The sequence below is a fragment of the Triturus cristatus genome, chromosome 4_1 (assembly GCF_964204655.1).
Source record: "Triturus cristatus chromosome 4_1, aTriCri1.1, whole genome shotgun sequence".
Classification (NCBI taxonomy): Eukaryota; Metazoa; Chordata; class Amphibia; order Caudata; family Salamandridae; genus Triturus; species Triturus cristatus.
The window spans coordinates 417,500,012-417,521,294 of record NC_140585.1 but is presented as its reverse complement, the minus strand read 5'-3'; the positions used below and the strand labels follow the sequence as shown (position 1 = coordinate 417,521,294).

The 21,283-nt window shown below is 44.4% G+C and overlaps 1 protein-coding gene across 6 annotated transcripts in view; it reads right to left on the bottom strand.

Moving 5' to 3' along the window:
* The window catches only part of RIC8B (RIC8 guanine nucleotide exchange factor B), a 462,890-nt gene that overhangs the window by 374,630 nt on the left and 66,977 nt on the right, over window positions 1-21,283 (bottom strand). For all 6 annotated transcript variants that reach the window (XR_014981275.1, XR_014981276.1, XM_085652537.1 and 3 more), the window contains one exon: window positions 2,122-2,730. Coding sequence is in view for 4 of the 6 variants with exons in the window: in XM_085652537.1 (XP_085508663.1) it covers window positions 2,122-2,730 (609 nt within the window). In the remaining 2 variants the exon portion in view is untranslated. The remainder of the gene's footprint in view (window positions 1-2,121; window positions 2,731-21,283) is intronic.

Genomic DNA, 21,283 nt, shown 5'->3' with positions numbered 1-21,283 from the left:
TGTTAGACCTCTCGGCCGCCTTCGACACGGTCGACCATTGTATATTGGTGGACCATGTCAGAGAGACAGGCATTCAGGGCCCAGCCCTTAGCTGGATCAACTCCTTCCTGAAAGACCGCTCCCAGGCAGTCCAGAGTCGCCTGTTTACAGCACCTACATTAAAAACTACGTGTGGGGTCCCACAGGGCTCGTCGCTCTCCCCACACCTGTTTAACCTTTACCTTCTCCCACTGATTAGATCTCTTAAGGAAAGGAAAGTGGTCACCTTTAATTATGCTGATGACCTTCAACTGTTATTCACAATTGACAACTCTACCCAGTCAATATCTGAGTTTCAGTCTACCATGCAATTAACTAGTCACTGGATGGGCCACAACCACCTAAAATTAAACCCAGGCAAGACAGAACTAGTCCTGACAGGTGGTGGCAGCACTCTGTGGTGCCCACATTACTGGGCAAACGATTTAGGACCCCCCCCCCCCCCCAATTCCTTCCTCCTCAGTAAAAAGCCTAGGGGTCACTATAGACAATGACATTTCCCTAAAAACTATCACGACTAGACTACGCCAACGCAATCTACCTCGGTATGCCACTTTGCCTTATAAAACGGTTACAGCTGGTACAGAACCAAGCGGCAAGATTGATTCACAAACAACCCAGATGGCAACATGCCTCTCCTAAGGTAGCTACACTGGCTTCCTAATTCTCAACGCTGCGCTTTCAAAATGGGCTGCCTGGTGTTTAAATCGCTGAATGGCCGGTGCCCCAAATTCATAGACAGCCTTATTTCACGCTGCACCCCCTCATGCAACCTCTGCTTGGCTCATCTCCAACTTCTGACTGTCCCGACTATCAAGCTAAAGCGCCAAGGGGGTTGTAGGTTTGCAACTCTGGCACCCAGATTGTGGAATTCCATCCCCTGGAAATCTGGTCAAGCACTGATTTACCTAGATTCAGTAAATCCTGTAAAACTTGGCTGTTCAACCAAGCCTACGAATAACTGGTCCGGTTCGGCACCTCCTAGTATTCGGCCCCAAGAGAGCAGAATGTTCTAATTTGTAAAACAATGGCCTCACGGAACCCGAGGGGAACGAAATCCCCTCAGGCTCCGTGAGGCCTTTGTTAAACATTGGAATGTTGATGGTCTGGGCTTCTACCGGCTATTAGAAGCCAGAACCACTCCACTGTTTTCAATGAAGAGCTCAACATTCCAATCGTCTAATATCCCTGAGAACCTTACTACTTACTATACTTAGAAGTGCCAGTCCTCCCCCTCTCCTTTTTTATAACCACAAATTTGATTAGGTTTCAGAGAGTTTGCATGTGAAGTTAACATTACATATTATTTTTGACATTGTGCATATAATGAATAATTATCTTGTATGATATGCGGAAAAAAAAACCCCGGTAATATTTTCGTCAGTATATAAGCATTCTTGCCAGTAATGAAAGCTGTTGTACACTTACAAACAAAAGCCAGTATAATTGCTGAATATCAGTGTGCTTTCTAAAGAAACTTTTAAAAGTACTACCCCCTTTATAAGGACTACACCATGGCCCTGAGGAAAAGGGCAAGCAGAGCCGGCCTTTGCTCGGAGTTCACCCTGGGCGGAAAGAAATGTGCCATCCTCACTGCTGCTGGTGAATAAAATGAGTTAGCAGGGAGCTTTTTTCACCCCTCTTCCCAACTCACCTCAATTGTCCACAGGTAGCTCTGTCAGCCTGGTGCCAAGCTGTTTGATTGGGTGGGTGTTGCTGTATGACAGCAGGGGGGTGAAAGGTAGGTTGGAAGGCAAGTAAGGAGGCTGATAGGGTGTTAAATGCAGCAATGGCGACATTAAAATTTTTAGAACAATTTTAAATCAACTCGCTGGAGCCAAGATAGAGGGGCTTTGCTGTGCGTAGGACCTTAAAGTAGAGCTCCTTGAAGAGGGGCGCCCTGGGCCTTGGCCCGGCTCACCCATACCAAAAGCCAGGCCTGAGAGCAAGTATTCTCGCTTTCAAACTAAAGAAGTGGAAGTTCTCAGCTCCGGATAGAACTTGCTCATTAAAAGCACTGAGATTAACATTTCTATGTATATAGCATATAAAATTCAGGAAAAATTGCAAAGCGAAGCTTACCTCACTGTGAACATTCCAGCTGTCGAGCGTGACGTTAAAAAGGGCTTTCAGAGCCTCAATGGCGCAGTCTGCGTCCTGACGCGACAAAGGCGGTGCGTCAGCCCGAGGGGCGGCCTTGTACTTCTCCGTCCACATAATACCACATGAACTTTCCAAGGCCTCGGTCAGCAGAGGCAGCGCTTGTAAATCATGCCGCAGCTGCGTCCTAGTCTCTGTGTGCAAAAGTGACAGCAGGAACAAGAGGCGCAGGTTGAAGCATTTAATGACATGCACGGATTCTTGGTCTTTGCATTTTTTCAGAAGGTTGCAAAGCATGGTAGCGATATTCAACTCCAAACTCAACTTCTGCGCGACTACACTGTTAAAAACGATGTTACAAAGACATTTTAGGGCTTCCACTATAACTGGAAAATTATCCACCTCCCCTAGGGAGTCTTCTGAAGGCTCGAGTTTGGCGAGTCCCATCAGAATCTGCATGTTCTGCTTGGTGGTCACTGGTTCCAAAACCTTTTTATCCCTGGAGAGAATTCGAAGAGCCTCGAGGCAGGCTACCTGACAAGAAGTTCTTGTTCCCTTTTCGAGGAGGTTCAACACACGCTCGCACAGCAGCTGCAAAAAAAAAAAAATACATATAGATACATGTTATTAAGCAATTATCTGTGTCTGCATTTACAACGGATTCTGCATCCGATTTGAGACACCATGACCCGTAGTCATGTCAACATCCAACAGTGTCTAAAATATACTTAATTAATAAGTTCGTACAGGTAGCACACTATCAACAAATGTATTTTTCTATAAACACGGTCATTTATTTATATAACTTCTAACATGTGTGTGTGTTCTTCATTCTTTCCCATATTGAATCTGAAAAGTTAAAAGTGAAATCGCAGAAAAATGTTCCCTCTGTTTCGCTCACTCAAAAGGCTAGCAAATGCAAAAGCCTTCTTCCCCAGAACTCCTTCTGCTAAAATGTTTGCGGACTTTGCTTTATATTTTGTGATGCAGGTTGCAGCTGCCTAAAATGGAAAAAGAAGGACTGCTACAATCACACTATAATAAACACTAAACTACAAATAAGGTGGGCCCATGCCACAAGAATCCCTTTCAGATGGTTAAGGCTTTCTGGGCAGCAACAGTTTGAATTTTGTGTCTTGTGGTTTCTATGTTCCACAATACTGAAAGGGAAAGAATGGAGGCAGGCGGTTAGAAGACAAACCTTGACATGGAACAAAATGTGCACATCTACGATGTACACTAATCGACAAAAGAGGAGATGCCAATTTAACGTCCACGCTAGCTGCCTCGTGGGGAAATGCAAAGCCGGCAACTAGTTAGACATTGCAACACAGAACATGGATTCTATGACTTCTGCAGACTCTATTGGGAGCTATAATATGTTCACCAGTCAAACAGCTGTCTCCACTGTAACCAAGAGCTCAACTATGCAAACTGCCCAACGCAAAATAACCCGGTACTCGTGCCTCTCCGCCAAGCGGTGTGTCACGCACATACTGATAATCCAGTTTACAGTAACAGTGTGTGTACATTGATCTTTGTGGGTACCACTCACGCTTGTTGGAAAAGTATATTGTGCTTCAGATTCAATGCCCATGAAGAAGGGATCTATTATCCCGAAATTCATTGGCCATTATTTCCATCATAATATTGAAGAACCACATGATTTTAAAGACTATAATCAAGAAACGTTGGATACAATCATTTGAAATGAATTGGATATGGTTACAGCAAATTCAGCATTATTTGTGTTAAAGAGGATTGAATAAAATTGAATAAATCAATGAATGACAACTGAAAAGCTTATAAGTTGTAACTTTGTATAATTGTGCATATTCTTGGAGTAGTATGAGTTAAGTTGAACTTTCGCTGAGCAGCCAGGCCTCAGGTGAAGAGTCACTTGTTTGCTTAGATACACAGGGATGTGTGCCATGTCAACTCTCCACCAAACCGTGCAGCCTGCAATGGCAGCGTGTGTGTGTGTAAAAAGGTACAGGGCGGGGGGAGTGGCTTGGACGGCAAAAGGGTATAGACGCCTGAATCCAGCGCTCCGCCAAATCCTGGGATCGAGCAACACAAAGAACACACATGAGCTGAGGAACCGAGGGAAAAAACACACCTAATGACGCCGGAACGATCGAGGAAGAAGAAGACCCGAAGATCGGAACAGACCCCAGCAACAGAGTGACATAACACAGCGAAGAGGAAAACTCCCGGTGTGAAAGAGAAGAAAGATCCAAGATGGTGCCCGCAAAGTGAAACCCCCCTCACCGATGGCGGAATCGGGTGCCGACTGCGCCTAACAACTATGATCGCCGGGAGACCAGCAGCTAGCTTACTTAAGGTTAGTCCTGGGGACCTCCCGTGAAGTTCAATGAGCCAACGGTAACCATTGTAGGAGCCCGGGTGGGGGAGACGCTCGATAAAGCCTTCCAGAAACAAAACTGAAACCTTAGATGGGGGCCGCCATCTTGGGATTGCTGGCAAAACAACTCTGTCTGTATAAAGAGAGCAAGCTGGGGTATGACGGAGAGGATTACGGCAGTAAAATAGCGAATTGTGCGACCTTGGTAAACGCAAGCGCGATTTTGTCATCGGGAACCATCAAGTATGCGAAACTAGCGAGGACTGTGGAAAAAACAAAAAACAACGAAAGGGTATTCTACAGCGTGAGCCACCATCACAGACTGGGCTGCTGCCGCCATCTCCGCCACTCGGACTATATAACAACCTTGTCTGTAAGGCAGGGGGGGGCAAAAAATAACAAAAGGTACAGTGCTGCAGTAGTGTGCACTCTCAGCGGAGCTGGGAGAACGCGGTCATTCGCAGCTTTCGGATGCGGGCAGCGAAAAACCACCTACAACCCAGACTAACGAGGTTAGATGTAAGGTGGCTACTGAAACGAAAGTAAACGAAAGAAAAAGCATCAGTAAGTACCATCGCCACAGATTGTAAGGAAAAAATAAATAAATAATAAAAAATAAAATCTTCACAATTGGCATACTGGGCAACGAGCAAGATAAGGGCAGTACTCCTAGCGACACCTAATAAAGCTAAGAAAAGCTCAGCCAAAAGAGTATTTCTATTTATTCTTAATGAGGGCATCGCGGTCTTAGCGGACTTCGTGGGAGAAGGAAAACATAACATCTGCAACCGGGGAGTACACGCTGACGCAGCCAGAAACCAAACACCAGCCACAACAAGGGAAACAAACCCGGCAAGACATACAAACCACAGAGAGACTGGAAAGACCTCAGTTCTTGTATCGCGGCCACGCATAAGATCACAAAGCGAAATAAGAAAGGTGTAGCAGTGGTTCCAACTAGTCAGACAAGACATGAGTAAGGTGAGCAAGGTGATCAAAACTCAGTGGGGTGCATAACGTGGAAGTACTTGAAGCAGCTAAGCTTAAAAAATAATAAAGCAACAAGGTCTAGAGCAAAAACCTCTCACTCACGCAGATCAGTAGGTGTAAAAACCTACATAAAAGGTGATCCGGTGTTTATTGGGGCAAGTACAGTCTACAAGACCTTCAAGACCAACAACAGCCTAAGGTCTCAGACACAGTGCTTCAACCACGGACGAGGGACAAAAGTGATACCTAAGTGTCATCAAAGGGGGGAATCACAAGAAAACCAACCATAGAGCGGAAAGTCAGAGAAAGGCTCAGCCTACAGCAGGAGAGGAGAGGGCTAGTAGTCATGGCTGGCAATGACGGGAAACTCACGCAGCAGCCCAAAAAGAATAAGTGTGACACTCTTGACTCCCCTATCAAACAAAGACCGGATATAAACAGCACGCTGGACATGATTTTGAAAAAACTGGCAAAAGTACATGACCTAGCAAAATAGACTAAACAAACCACGGATGCTATCCAGCTGGAATTGGCTGCGGTCAGAGCGGGTATCCACGCAGCAAACAATAGACTAACAGAAGTAGAGCAGAGGGTGAACGATGTGGAAGATGGCGAGCAAAAGACAAACAAGACTCTGCTAGAACTTTCCAAAACCATGGCAATGCTCCAAAGGCAAACAGCAGAATTAGATGATCGTAACAGGAGGGGAAACATCAGAATACTAGGGGTCGCCAAGGGAGAAGAGGAGAAAAGCGGGTTGTGCATCGCCTTTATACAAGACATGATCCCTAAAATTACAAACATCAGTTTTGATCTCCCCCTGGAACTAGACACAGCATACAGAGTCCCAGGCTTCAAAACATCAAATAAGACCACACCACGCCCCATAATATGCAAGCCTCTCAGACTACAACACACCAAAGCCATCTTTGCAGTGGCCAGGAAACACCAGAATCTGCAGTGGAATGGCCAAAAAGTCATCCTCACCCAAGACTCCTCCAAACAAACAGTGGACTTAAGGAAAGGATTTCTGGCCCAGAGAGACAGATTAAGGAGGGAAAACATCCTCTTCTCGTTCATAGACCCTACGAAGTTCAGAATCACCGACAAAGGCAGAACGCACGTCTTCGAAGACCCCAATGACCTGTCAAGTTATCTACAAGGTCCTACTCAGCAAGAAATGGAATTCTCCCAAGCAAGCACAAACAAGAGGAGAGCCTCGCCAGATCTAGGGGGTTTGAATGACTGTACGAAACCTCAAAATTCTATTTGAAGGACAATTTCCACTGCTACTCTAACACTCACGATCTACCTCAGACAGGCCACTTCTCTTCAATTTTATCTACCTCAAAAGATCAGACGGCCGAAACCTACCTCAGGGGAGGAACCTGGAACTAAAAACCGCCACATCGGGGGGCACTGAAGCCCTCGGATTTGGGACGCTAACAGAGTGCGCCAACAAATAGAACAATGCAGAGACAAATAAGATTGAGACAAGAACACCATAAACGCTAATATCTTTTCTAAGATCATTCCTACAGTATTGTATAAATGGGATTGTATTAACCATGTGGGAACGCCCGTATTGCTCAAGAGGGAAATATAGCATGCTAGACAAGATGCGCATAGCGTTTAGACTAGGGTGAATAACACCACAGATGCTTGGACATACAAAACCATAAAGTCCCAGGGGAAAGCGAAGCTGGATCTTTGCTGTCGCACGTCCAGAATTCTATGTGTGGGTTGCGGAGGGGGGGGGGGGTAAGGGGGGGCAGGAGGGGTGTTTTAGTGTTTCTTACGTCATGTTAGTAATGTTTGTCAGGCACACATGCTTTGTTTCTACCCACTGTACCCTATCCTCTTTAAACCTTTCCATCTACACTTCTGCACTCACTGGAGAGAATGACACCAGGACACGGGAGGGAGTGACGACGAGGGTCCAGAGAGGGACGACACAGAAAGAGCATACACGAAGTCCCAAAAAGAGCAGGAGTAATACTGAACTGAAAGGGAAAATGGCTTTGATCACACAACCATTACGTAGCATAACAAAATGACAACTAACCCTGCGAAAACATCAACGTCCAACTTAAAGATAGTCTCCCTAAATGTTAAAGGTCTCAATCACCCAGTTAAAAGGAAAAAAAACTTGACTACCTAGCTAAAACTAAGGCAGATATCTTCCTCCTACAGGAGACTAGGCAATCCCTGGACGATGCGGAACGGATTAGGGCAAGATGGGTTGGTCAGATAGCATGCTCTCCGGCCATAGGAAAGAAACTGGGTGTAATCACTCTGAGAAATATGAACTCCAAAATAAATATAGAAGATCAACAATGCGATGTAGAAGGGAGAATACTGTTAACGCATCTGAAAAGGGGAGGAGAAGCATCCACGTACTCAACATCTACGGGCCAAACACGGACGATTCCGGTTTCTGGGAGGGCATCTCGAAAAGGCTGGAGGCACTCCCACATAATGACCTAACAGTGATGGCAGTTGACTTCAATATGGAGTTAGATTACACTATAGACAGATAACCACAGTGCCATTCACTACCCCCGAGGGCGCACAACGTACTGAAAAATATATGTACCAGATTCAATATTAAAGACACGTGGCGACTTCAACACCCGGACACGAGAGATTACACATTTTACCTTAACCCACACAATTCATACAGCAGAATAGACTACATACTGATCACAGGTACACACACCCACTTAATAGAACATACAGACATAGCCACGAGAACACTCTCAGACCACTCCTGCATCAGCCTCCTACTGTGCGGACGCCACAATGAGGATCATCCACGAAGATGGAGATTCAACAGTGATGTGGTATCAGACCAGGGCAACAGAACCAAAATAGAGGAGGTCATTAAAGAATATATTAACTTTAATGACACTACAGACACAGACCCTAAAACCATGTGGGACGCACTAAAAGCCACAATTAGGGGGACAATTATGGACATTAAAGAAAAGATGAACAGGAAAGCAAAGGCACAGTTGGGTCAACTAGAAATGGACATCCAAAGACTAGAGGCAACCCATATCTCAGACTCAAAGAACGCAGGGGTACTCGCAGAACTCACAAAGTAGAAATAGGAATTCAACAATCTTGAGCGAAAGAGCGGGTATGTGGATAAACAAATTTAAACAATAAACCTATGCGAGGCTAACAAAGCGGGAAAGATCCTGGCATCCTACCTAAAACACAAACAGAGACAGCACACCATCTCAACAATCACAGACTGTTATGTTATTTGTACACTTCTATAGCGCACGGCCACTCCGCTGGAGTATCCCGGCGCTTTAACGAAGACTCCCAACCGAAGATGGGGAAAAACATAACACCAAAAGGGCATACAAACACAGAAACAGCATCAAGATTACGGGAAGAGCAAAGTCTTAAGAGCCTTGCGGAAAGACAGAAGACTAGAAGTCTGTCTTAGAGAGATTGGAAGATCATTCCAGGCATGAGGGGCTAAGTGACGAAAAGATCGTCCTCCTGCTCTTGCTCGTTTGATAGTGGGAACACTCATCTTTGATAAGGACGAGGATCTAAGAGATCTGGGAGGGGTATACCAAGACAGTCGTTTGGAGATATATTTGGGACCTATGCCATGCAAGGCCTTGAAAGTCGTGGTCAGAGTTTTAAATAGAATCCTTTTTGCAACTGGGAGCCAATGTAATGTGGCAAGAAGATCCGTGGCTCTGACTTTCCTTGGAAGACCAAAAATGGCTCGGGCTGCAGAATTCTGGGCGATTTGCAGACGCCTGACCAAATATTTGGGAAGTCCCAGAAACAGAATGTTTGCATAATCCAGCCTGGAGCAGATCAGTGCCTGGACAATAATTTTTCTGTGCTGGATAGAGACTAGAGGGAGAAATTTGCGAAGCATCCGCAGGATGCCGAAACATTTCCCAGTAAGAGATGAAATATGTGGTCCGAAAGATAGCTTGTTGTCAATCACCACTCCCAAATTTTTGGCTTTCACAGACGAGCTAGTGGGAGGAGACATATCTTTCGGCCACCAGGTTTTCCAATCGGGTTCAGATGTACAGCCAAAGAAGAGCAGCTCCGACTTGTCTGCGTTGCACTTCAGCCCATGGCGTCCAAACCACTCAAAGACAGCACTCAAACATCCGTTGACCTGGACACTATCAAACTGACCATCCCTGTTGCTTACAAAGAGGAGCTGGGTGTCGTCAGCATAGCTGACAATCCGGGCGCCAAAAGCCTCCGCTGTCACCGCCAGGGGGGCCATAAAGATGTTGAACAGGAGGGGGCTCAAGATGGAACCTTGAGGGACCCCCACTTCAAGTGGTGACATTTCAGCAGAGAAGGGTGGCGCCCAGATTGTCTGCCGGCGGTCGGCTAAGAAGGATTTAAGCCAATTCCACACCGTTCCCCGCAGACCAAAGTCCCAGAGTCTGGAGAGAAGAAGGGGAACGGTGTCGAACGCCGCCGACAGGTCCAGCATAATCAGTACCACTTTTTTACCAACATCCAACTCCTCCCTGATGGCATCTGTGACTTCAAGGAGCGCGGTCTCCGTGCTGAAATTTGCACGGAAACCAGATTGAGTATTATGCAACAGACCCCTTTCCTCAATAAAATTGGAAATGGATCTGTGAGCAAACCTTTCAGTCACTTTCGCCAGAGCAGGGAGTAAGGAGATGGGTCTGTAATTTGCATAGACTGCAGGGTCGAGCGCAGGTTTTTTTTATAAGTGGCAAGATCATGGCACTCTTCCAAGCTTTGGGAACTACCCCGGAAGAGAGTGACAGATTCAAAATGGGATTAATCAAATCATTAAGAACAGGTGCCATATTTGCTAGACACTTGGCAGGGCAAGGATCCTGTGGAGATCCGGATTTGAGACTTGTCAGAATAGCAAGAGAGCTCTCATGATCTAATAGGGGAAAATTGGGCAGAAAGGGGCCATGATCTGGCAAGGGACACCCCAGACTTGTCGTATGCTGCTGGAAAGTGGCCTGGAGAGATGATTGAATAGAGGTGATTTTCTGTACAAAATAGACAGCTAATTCCTTCAACCAAATTTCGGAGTGAGCATGGATCGGAGTATAAGCAGAGGGGGAGGTGAAATCTTTAACCACCCTGAAAATTTCCTTGCAAGAATGCTCCGCTTCATTTATTCTAGATTCCAGATAGGATTTTTTACCATCCCAAATTAATTTATGGTAGGCTCGAGTCAGAGTCTTAAATAGACTCACAAAATATCACACACACACACAGCATAAGGAAATTCTACGTACATTTAGTGTATTTTATTAGGAACTCTACAACAAAGACCCAACGCTGGACGAAAAGGGTTGCACCGAGTACCTTAACAGACTAAACCTCCCAAAGATAACACCAGAAGACGCTCTCACTCTAGGTAAAGAGATTAGTTCAGCTGAAATTGGGATGGCAGTTAAGTCCCTTAAAGCTAACAAGGCACCCGGGCCAGATGGATACACAGCCACTTTCTATAAAACTTTCATAACTCCACTACAACCAACTATGAGAAAAGTATTTAACCATTGCGAGGGGGCAGGGATGGTCTCACATACCATGTCCGAAGCCAATATTATAGTTATCCCCAAAGAAGGCAAAAACACACAGTTTCCCCAAAACTACAGGCCTATCTCTCTGATTAACGTTGATTCAAGGATATATGCAAAAATCCTGGCATCAAGGCTTAATAAGGTCCTTCCACAACTTATAAGCAACACACAAGTTGGCTTCAAGACACACATGTCACACGATAACACCAGACTTTTATGCCATATTCTGGATAGAGCGGCCAAGTCGGACGAACCTGCAGTGGCCATCACACTAAACGCAGAGAAGGCGTTTGATAGACTATCGTGGCATTTCCTAGAACAGTGCATGCGGACCTTCAACCTGGGAAACTCTTTCACACGGAAAGTTATGGCACTATACGAAAAGCTCACGGCTCGTATTGTGGTCAACGGGGCTGTCTCAGAGCCCTTCAGCCTACAAAGAGAGACAAGTCAAGGTTGCCCCCTGTCCCTCTCGCTTTTCCTACTAGCACTAGAGCCTCTGATTAAGGACATCGAGACCAATGAAGAGATGAAAGGGGTCACCATCAATGAGGTCACAATCAAACTAGCAGCATACGCGGATGACATCCTCGTTGTCACGGAAAGCCCTAAATCCTCTATCACGGCCCTCATGGAATCCATAGATAAGTTTATTACCGGAGTGGGCCAAATACTTAAAGACAAGTCAGAATGCAAACCACTCAACATACACACCACTAAAGACATATTGGGGGATTCGGGTCTCGCCTTTCAAACTAGTTTCATAAAATACCTGGGCATATACTTTGGGAATGACCTTAAAAACACACTAGAACAAAATGAAAAAATAATGCTGGACAAAATAAAGAAGCTGTTGGAGGGCTGATCACCGAAATTCATTATGTGGTGGGGGAGGATTGAGACAGTAAAAATGATGGTTACCCCAATGGTCAACTACCTCGCAAATATGCTCCCTCTAATTCTCACTGACTACTTCCATCGCAAAATAGATAAGATGCTGAATAACTTCATTTGGCGAGCCAAAAAAGCAAGGATAAGCCTTAAAAAAATTAAGATTAGGAAAAAAACTGGGGGGGATTAAACCTAGCGGATTTTAAAACCTTCCAAACGGCCTTTTTAGCTACTGGATTCTACCCGACCAGGAGTACACACCAGCTTGGCTGAGACTAGAGAGAGCTATACTAAGCAATCTTGAACCATTAGCTCTACTAACAGCCAATAAACAAACTGGTAGTAAACCCAATACTCAAAAATACCAGAAGCGCCACACTGAAGGTAGACCAGAAGATGGAACACAGCTTAAAAAACTCGAGATGGGAATCACTATGGGCAAACCAGAAGTTAAAATATAAAGGCAAACCGCTCTCTATGGATACGTGGAGTAAACAGGGATCTCCCACCCTATTCAACTCGAAGAGGGAGGGAATCCCTCCACTTTTAGGATGCTAAAAACCAAGCACAACCTACCAGACATAGAACTATATAATTCCCTAAAAACCAAAACAGCACTGTCCAAGGTGAGACTTTCCGTTACCAAGCCGTCAATCATCCAATATATGACCAACCTCAACAAAATAGGCCACCAGGTCTCACACATCTATAGACTCCTACGGCCCAGCACATCCAAACTTAATGAAAAGACACATAAATACTGGGAGTCACAGCTAGGAGATACACTGAGCGAGAAAGGAACCCAGGTACTATGGTCCTTCCCCACACAAAGTAAGATAACCCCGGTACTAGCTCAGACTAAGTTCTGGACGCTACACAAACTACACTGGACCCCTGCGCGGCTGGCGAACCTAGGTTTGAACACCAATGACCAGTGCTGGAATTGTAATAACGGAAGGGGGGATCTGGCCCATCTCATATATCACTGTCCCAAAGTCAAATCATACTGGGAGAAGATCTTTGCCTTTTTAAACAACATGTTAGGATGTACCCTTAAAACGGAGTTTGCCACCTTGGTAACGGCCTTGGTTAGGATAGAGGCAATCTCACAACAAGACAGCAACTTACTTGATCTCCTACTAACAGCAGGTGTAAAAATGGTTCTCAATAAATGGAAAGACACCTCCAAGGCAACGTTTAAGGGATGGCTCAATTGGGTGACGTACCTTAGAGGTGCAGATACGGTGGCCCTACGAGACTCACCGTGGAGACAGCCCGCCAGGAAAATGTGGGCATCCCTGGACAAGTACTTAGACCCCTATGACCCACCTTGAAGGTGCCTAGTAGAACGACCCGGATACCAACCTTTTTAGACAATGGCGAGAATGCTTCTCTCTCTCTCCGCTCTGGTCCAGTCTTCCCTGTCCCTATCTGTGCTTCCTGTGACCCTTACGAGAACAGAGGGTGGGGGGCAGCCAAAAAATGGAAACAAAAAATACTGTACCTCAACTAGCACAGCTAACGTGTGCTGCTCTGTAACATCATGCGATATAAAGTGCGTGTTTTATGTTATATGTATCTGTTTTTTTATGTTATATGGCTTTTGTATATGTCAAAATATCAATAAAATTATATTGAAATAAAAAAAAAAAAAAAAAACAGGGACTATGAGGGTGGCACAACAAGTGCTGCAGCCATTAGAGGCCTTCCCTGGCCACAGTGCCTTTGTTACCCATGGTTCCTTTTATAAGGGACTGACATGTGGCCAGAGAGGTGCCAATTGGGGGTATAAGGTAGAGTTTTGGGAAAGAACACAGGCCCTGGGAACCTGATTAGCAGGGACCAAGGGCACATCAGTAGTCTGGCGAAAAGTGGAGGCGTTACTGAAACTGAAACCCAGCTTTCTAAAGTTATCATTTATCAATGACTATGGATAAAGTCAAGGACTAATATGCAACAACTTGTAGTTTATATAGCCCCTTTGCCGTGGGGATAATTACCCCACGGGGGGGGGGGGGGAGGTACAGTGGAGCCGTGCTCATGACAAGCTGAGCTCGTTACGACCACACCCACTGATTGATTCTCCCGCACAGGCGGGGAAACAATCGCGCGTGGGCGTGCCGCGGCCGTTATGATGAGCCCAGCTCGTCATGAGCACAGCTCCACACTGCATCATGACGAGCTGGGCTCGTCATGAGCATGCAAGCGGTTAAAGGAGAGAGTTTTGTTTATGGGAATAATGCCATTCGGAAGATAGGTAGGGGAAATACAAAACTGAAGTGCTATTTACCAGAATGGTGCAAAAGTGCACAGGCGAAGAGACATTGATCTCAATGGAACACCCATCAAATCTTAAGCACATGTTAGGCAACATGGCTAGTATCTTCAGGGTGGTTGTGAGTGACTAAAATGACCACTTTGGCTCCCTTCTACCGTTTTGAATAATTCAGCAGAAAAGGTAGCTTTGTACCACTTGTACAAAGGTGGTACAACTACCTTCAACTACAAAGGTGATACCTCGCCTGGCAGTAACTGCCAACAGCTTTAACACAGATGTAAAAGAACCTTCAAGACAAAAAGTGTAGCTAAAGAAATTAGAGCGCATGAATGCATGGAAAATTAATTTATATATTGCAACTGCTACTGCTACTTCATTAGAAGAGTCCTGGCGCTAAGACAGTCATAAAAGTAAAGACAGAGTTTACAGTTCACGGAACACGAAGGTCTTCAGTTAAGCCTTAAACTGACTGTCACTGGGGATAGTACGAAGATACAGTGATAAAGCATTCCAGATACTGCGGCTAGAAAAGAAAAAGATCTTTTACCAGATTTGGCTTTTTGCACTTAAGGGACACACATAAAATTATGATTTCTTGAACAAAGCGCCCTAAAAGGGAAGCATTTTTTTAGCCTATCTTGAATGTACATCGGGATGTTCGATAGAATGCTCTGCGAGTGACTCAGAGTGGTTTGATTTTGAGTAGTAGTAGCTAGAGGAATACATTTTAAGAACTTTTACAGTGATTTTAAAAGCCTAAACCCTAAAACAGGTAGCAGCCGTAGTCTGAGCTTGGGGTTTGAAAGATAGGGCTGTATCCATCAACACCCCAAGATTCCTGGCAACTGTTGAGGGGGTGGGTGCTTGACTCAACTCAGGAAACCAAAGTTTTGTAACATCGAATGGAGAGCGAGTGCCAAATACAAGAATTTCAGATTTATCAGAGTTAAGTTGTAGACAGCTGTTATACATCCAATCGCCAACAGTGGTTAAGACAACCCTGAAAGTCACCAATCACAGAATCATCAAGCTGTTGAAAAGCCACCATACATTGTGTGCCCATAAATCGAGTCAACCAAGACCAATACCCATCTGATACATACCAACATCATATGTATGACAAGTGACTTCAGTAATCTGCTCCCAACAGCCATTGAAGGTGAAAGGAGGATTAAAAACCAGGAGAGGCCCACGCTACCTTTTAAAAGCTAAACACAATAGAATCCAACGACTGGCACATTCCAGCCTGCTTGACAGAAACAGAAGCAAAATCAAATTCATGGGATTCAGGAAAAAATTGCAACAAGGATACAAACTTATAGGAGGAATGTCTTGAAAGCTGGACATCCAAAATCATAGACAGAGCTTGTGAGTCAGGGATGGAGCATGCTCATCAGGTTCCCCCCACAATCTAGCAAACATTGCAGGGCAAATATCTTTAAACCACTACAATATTACCATACAATAGAAAATCGGATTTGTCAAAGTGTCAGGAAAAATCCTCCATTAACATCAGAAGGCCACAAAATCATATTTACCCAAGTATTTGCAGAAGACACAGTGACTGCAAGAAAAGCCCACCTTAACTTCACATCATTGGTAAAGAAGATGGACATCACATCTAGCTTAATTTGATACAAATGAGAAGAGCTAAAAAAAACAAAAGCTCTCTCACCTTTGATGAAAGGACTACCCTGAACACCTTTCAAAACAAATGGGAAGATAACAGGGGTTCCTTCAACCATAAACTTTATGCTGCTGATCACTACAAACCTGGTAATCAAACCAGTCAAGTTCTTCTAGTAGAAACTGGTACTGAATGGTCAATGATCAATGACGGCAACAGACAGCCAACTTTGACAAAAGCCTTTGAACTGTGAAGAGACATCCCCTTACATAGTATGGAGACTTTTAAAGAGGCATAGGGAAAACAGGGGTCATTGGCTCTCAGATCACCTCAGTCAAAGCTTTTTGCCGCTGTGTCCTTTGCCTTAGCATTACTACTCAGAGCAAAACTGTGCATGAAGTACAACCCTTTAGCAAATATGGTTCAGCACCAAAATCCATCAACAGAAAAGAGAATCAAGATCTATGATCATGCAGGAATAGTAAAAATGAATCAGATTCTTGTTGTTTCGTTCTTCTGTTTTTATTGTTTCATTTTAGTCAATAAAGGTGTTTTTTTCTCATCAGCTGCAGGATCATAGATCTTGATTCTCTTTTCTGTTGATGGATTGTGATGCTGAACCATATTTGTGGTTGTTTGTATTGTATCCCCTTTAGTGGGAAGGTGTCCTTGGGCAGGGGGCCCGTTTTGGTTTATTAGCACGCATTCCATTATTATTACTGTCTAGGTGATTTACGGTACAGGTGCTGCTACTTGTGTATGGTCCACTACCTTCCGCTTTTGCTTTACAACCCTTTTTCACTTGACCCTCAGGAAAGCGAAGTTGAGCAGTCCAAAGCCTACTCAGGAAGAAGGTGCAAAGTTAAATACCCGACACTCAATAAACCTACTAATATGTCAGTAATACAATGTCTTGCCAATGCCAATCTGAAAAAGAAAAAGTAATTTACTTAAATTACACACAACATAATTCTGTCCAAATTATTATGAAAGGAGAAACTTATCTTGGGCATTACTATCACTCTTGGTTTACTGGGGAGACAGCTCAGGCTGTTCAAATGAGACAGACTAGTAAGATACTCCTTGTGTGACAGTCTCAAATAGTCTCTACGATGGCCCTCGGCAGGGGTTTGTGATTTAGGAAGGGTTGGGGGCAGGAGGGGAACTAAACTGGCCTTGAATCCGTTCAGGAATTACTATCACAAATGGAATACTGGGAAAACAGCTTAGACTGCTCTGTGGGACAAACTTGTAAGATACTCCTTGTATCACAGTGTCAATGAGTCTCTCCAATGCCCCTGGCAGGGATGCGTGATTTAGGAAGTGTTGTGCTTACAGGGAACCGACTTAGTGGTGGATCAGTTCTGGTGATTCTCACCTTTCCCCAACGCACACCACACCCCAGTTACTATGGACATTGACTCCCACACCTCTGGGTTCCGTGGGTTGCAAATTACCTTTTGTTTTCAATTGTGTTATTAAGTTTGGCAGCCAGGTCCTGACCTTTTCTAGAGTTTCAGTAAGACCACTCTACTCAACATGGTGTGTACCATGCAGCACAGAGGACAGGAACCTCAGCACGACTCACCTACCATGCTGGCAGGTTATTACAGGTAAGCAGATGTAGCACCAGCAATTGTCAAGGAGGCATTGGTGGAATTGAGTTGTTCACAGCTTCGCAAATCCCACAGCTTAAGTATCTTCCTTGTATCCAGACACAAACCACTGCCTAAATAATTTAAGTGCCTAATCCTGACTTTAATTGGGAGTACTTGGTTCCTGATGCAGGCTTCCCTGTTGATGCGGTTCTCCTCTGGTACGGTTTCTTCTCCTTTGTGAGGAATGCAGACTGCAATCAAGTTTCTCTTGGAGCCTAGTCGATTTTGAGCTCGGATGTCGCAAAGGGTGTCTCAGTATCTCCATTCAGGAGGGCAGACAGTCTGCTCACACTGTACCTTAACTTTAGGGATTCTTTTACCTTACCGTATAAAAGCAGTGCAGGTCCCTGGTGATGCAGTGGACACCTTGGCATAACCAGTTTTGGATCCTTCATCACCCCTCTCCTGAGTGTCATCTGTCTGGTGCCAGGGCATCCACCATTGCCCCTCTCTTTCCCTCTAGGCAGCCCTGGTCGACGAGCAGAGGTTTCTGGTTCCAACAAAGGCAGTGGGAGCTGGAGGTGGATACCGCAACCCCGGAGCCCAGAGAGCTCCTCTGCACCACTGGTGTGGAGACCATGACCAAATTGCTGGAAGTTTCTGTCCAATATTAATGCTCAAGAAGCAGACAGTAGGTGTGTAAGCCAACAGTCAGTTCTGAGACTGGTTTTGGACAGATCAGCCACTTTGTTTATTTCACTCAAACTGATCCAGCCAAGGTCTTTCTTACAAGGTGCAAGAAGGATGATGGGGTGGCAGTGGTAGTCTCCAGTCAAGACAGACCCAGAAGAAAGTGACACTGTCCCACTTAACAATGTTTTAACTTGTGGGGGTAACCCCCTTCTTTGCACAATGGAGCCAGGAATGGGCAGGGAAAAATATTCCTCACATCAAACCGGTGATCCGATTCCTCTCCTCCATACTAAGATGTCCGATCCACTACAAATGGCACTGCTAATGCCCTGGAGAATCCTGGAAATCGAATATGTTATCTGAGCTGTCTCCAACCCTCCATCTTGGGTACAATATGGATAAGTCAGATACAAAATGGGTTCTAAAGTGGCTATGCAGATCAGTACACACAAGGGACATCCATGCCCCACATGCACAGGTGAAGGACTATGTTGCAGAGTAGCAGAAAGCCTATTAAAATATGTGGGAGAGGCCAGTAAGTGACTCTCCTTAACAAAGAGTGGTAACAATACTTACCATGGCACTATAACCGTTCTAGCTGTAACCACTGTCCGATCTCTACAGCCCGGTAAGCTGACAGAAGTCATACTCAATAAGGAGTATGCACACGAAAGGTGCCTCTCTAGAACACATAGGCCCGCTCTGGGTCTCAATTTGTATCAGAATGTCTTCAACACACAAATGATTATCGTGAGCGCTGTGGTGGCGGTCAAAAATCTGTACCCTGCTCTGACAAACTTGAGGCAGGGGTGCACGCTGTCCTGAGCCACAAAGGGCACTTTTCACCAACCTAACACAGGCTTGACACGTGTTGGACTTGGTCTGGCCCCATACGTATCTCAATACTTATTGTTAACTGCTCGGTGATTAGAACATTATTTTTATTCAGCTTTTAGTGCAATTGGAAATAATTACAAGCTTATCTCCATTTCTCTAGAACCATAATATAATCACATAGTACATTGCCGCCTTTCAATGAGAAAATCTAATCTACAACAGTAGATTCGAACAAAGCACAGAAGATAAGCTGTCAAAATTAGCCATTGAGCCTTAACCTCAATATTACTCATTTAATAACTATTTCCGACAAAAGTGGCGGGGTGCAACCTAACATTTCATGCCCTTGTCCTATATAGTATTAGCTAGGTCCTATAGCCCGCTCTCAATATTTTAACCATATCGACAAACTGGGATCAATAGTAGACAGTTTAATATTTTGGCCTTGTTCATCATTAGCTTCAATCCATTTAGTTATTTATCGGACAAGCAAGGGAATCCCCCAAATTAAAGGCATAGATATATAAACAAGGCATTGGGGACATGCTAAATAATAAATGTTATTAGGAAGTACTGTGAACATTGTGATTGTTTATATAACTGCTCATAGTGCTAAAACCCCTTGCTGTAACAGGTACTGGAATCGTATGTAGAATCGATTTACATATAAGGAAGACATTATAAGGGAAGACTCGTTTCAAATGTACTATTTGTCCATTGCAAGCCCAGTCCTTATGCAGCAAATTTATAAAGAAGTCACTTACCTTCAGTAACTTTCTGACTGCGATCAGATTTTCTGGTTATGTAGTGCAAACAATATGTGAAAATGTGAATGAAGATCCAGGGAGAACATCCAATTCTGTTCTTACAATAGTGAAAGTTGAAGGGTAGCCATTTTGAAGTTTCTTGTTTCAAAAACGTGTTGATACATTTTGGAATAAAAACTGCCACAACCCTCTTCCATGCAATCCTTAAATTATATGGAATTTCAACTCTTCTCTATTGGAGATGGAGGGATTATCTCCGCTGCAACTTTCAATAGCAGAAAAAAAATCTCTTATAAAAATTGTTGATATGAAGGAGGGCTGATTGAGGAAGAAGTCGAGATCCCCTCATAATTTTCAGGGAATAGCATAGCTCCAAAATATGTAGGATCCACTGGTCCAAGTTTATCTTCTACTATTACTGAAGAATTGCATTCCAGACCCTAAATAATTGTCCCATGGTCTGCAAAGGTGAGGGACTCTAAGGAGGAGTCTCCGCCAGTGAGAAAAAAGCTGTTGTGGCATCACCTGTTGCTGCTGCTGCAGGTAGTGTCTGTAGACACAGAACATCTATATTGCTCGTGAAAGGGTTTAGAAATGGAGGCCGAATATAACTGTATGCCGTGGCTCTCCTTTGCTTGAATGCTTGGAGTAATTTCCTTAATAGGATAGTTTTCAAAGTGCATATCCAAAACTTGTTCCTGAACTTCCTTTAAAAATCTGTTTGGACTGGCGACTGTAGAGGCCATTGTACTATGGGCAGCAGTGTTGACATGCATAGGTATGTTTGGAAGCATGCAGTATGCACTGCCTGCTCAGCTGTCCATACCATCTTGACGAGGTCTGAATAAGGCACATGCATTGGTTATTGACAACAGGGAGGGACAAGAAACTGCTTACTTGCCAGTACCCCAGTAAATAGAACCGACTTAGGCTGTTTCCTTAGAGTGCAGCAAGGCAAAGTCGTAACAGCTTTTATTATAATAGAGCTTGCTCCGCAACGTGTGGTTCTTTCATTCAAATCAGATGTGGGTGAGTTGTTTAGGCCACTAACATTTTAGAGATCAGCCAGAAGAGCCATGTCCGAATCTGGATAGAACAGCAGATTGTCTGTTTTACTGTCATTACAATCTTGATGATTAGCAGGTGCAGGAAATTGCAGGCAAATACTTCAACCTTTATCAACAGGGCAATTAGTTACAACTTTGATTTACTCATAGCAGAATGCAAAATTTTCTGGGTGGTGAAAGTGATGGTGTAACTGATGTTGGAGTTCGTAACAGTACCTGAGGTGTATACTTTTAAGTAACAATGGTTGGCTCCGAAGAACACCGCAATAGCGTCTGGCTCAAAGGGTGACTTTTTCACATTTTGCCCTGATGTAATGAGGAAAGCCTATGTTACGTCTCCTTTAAAAGCATTTCAATTTCCAACCCCTAGAACTTCAGCAAAGTTCTTTTCATCAGCAGGTGCCATATTTTTTGTATCACATCAGACTGACATTTGTAGTAGCAATACCTCC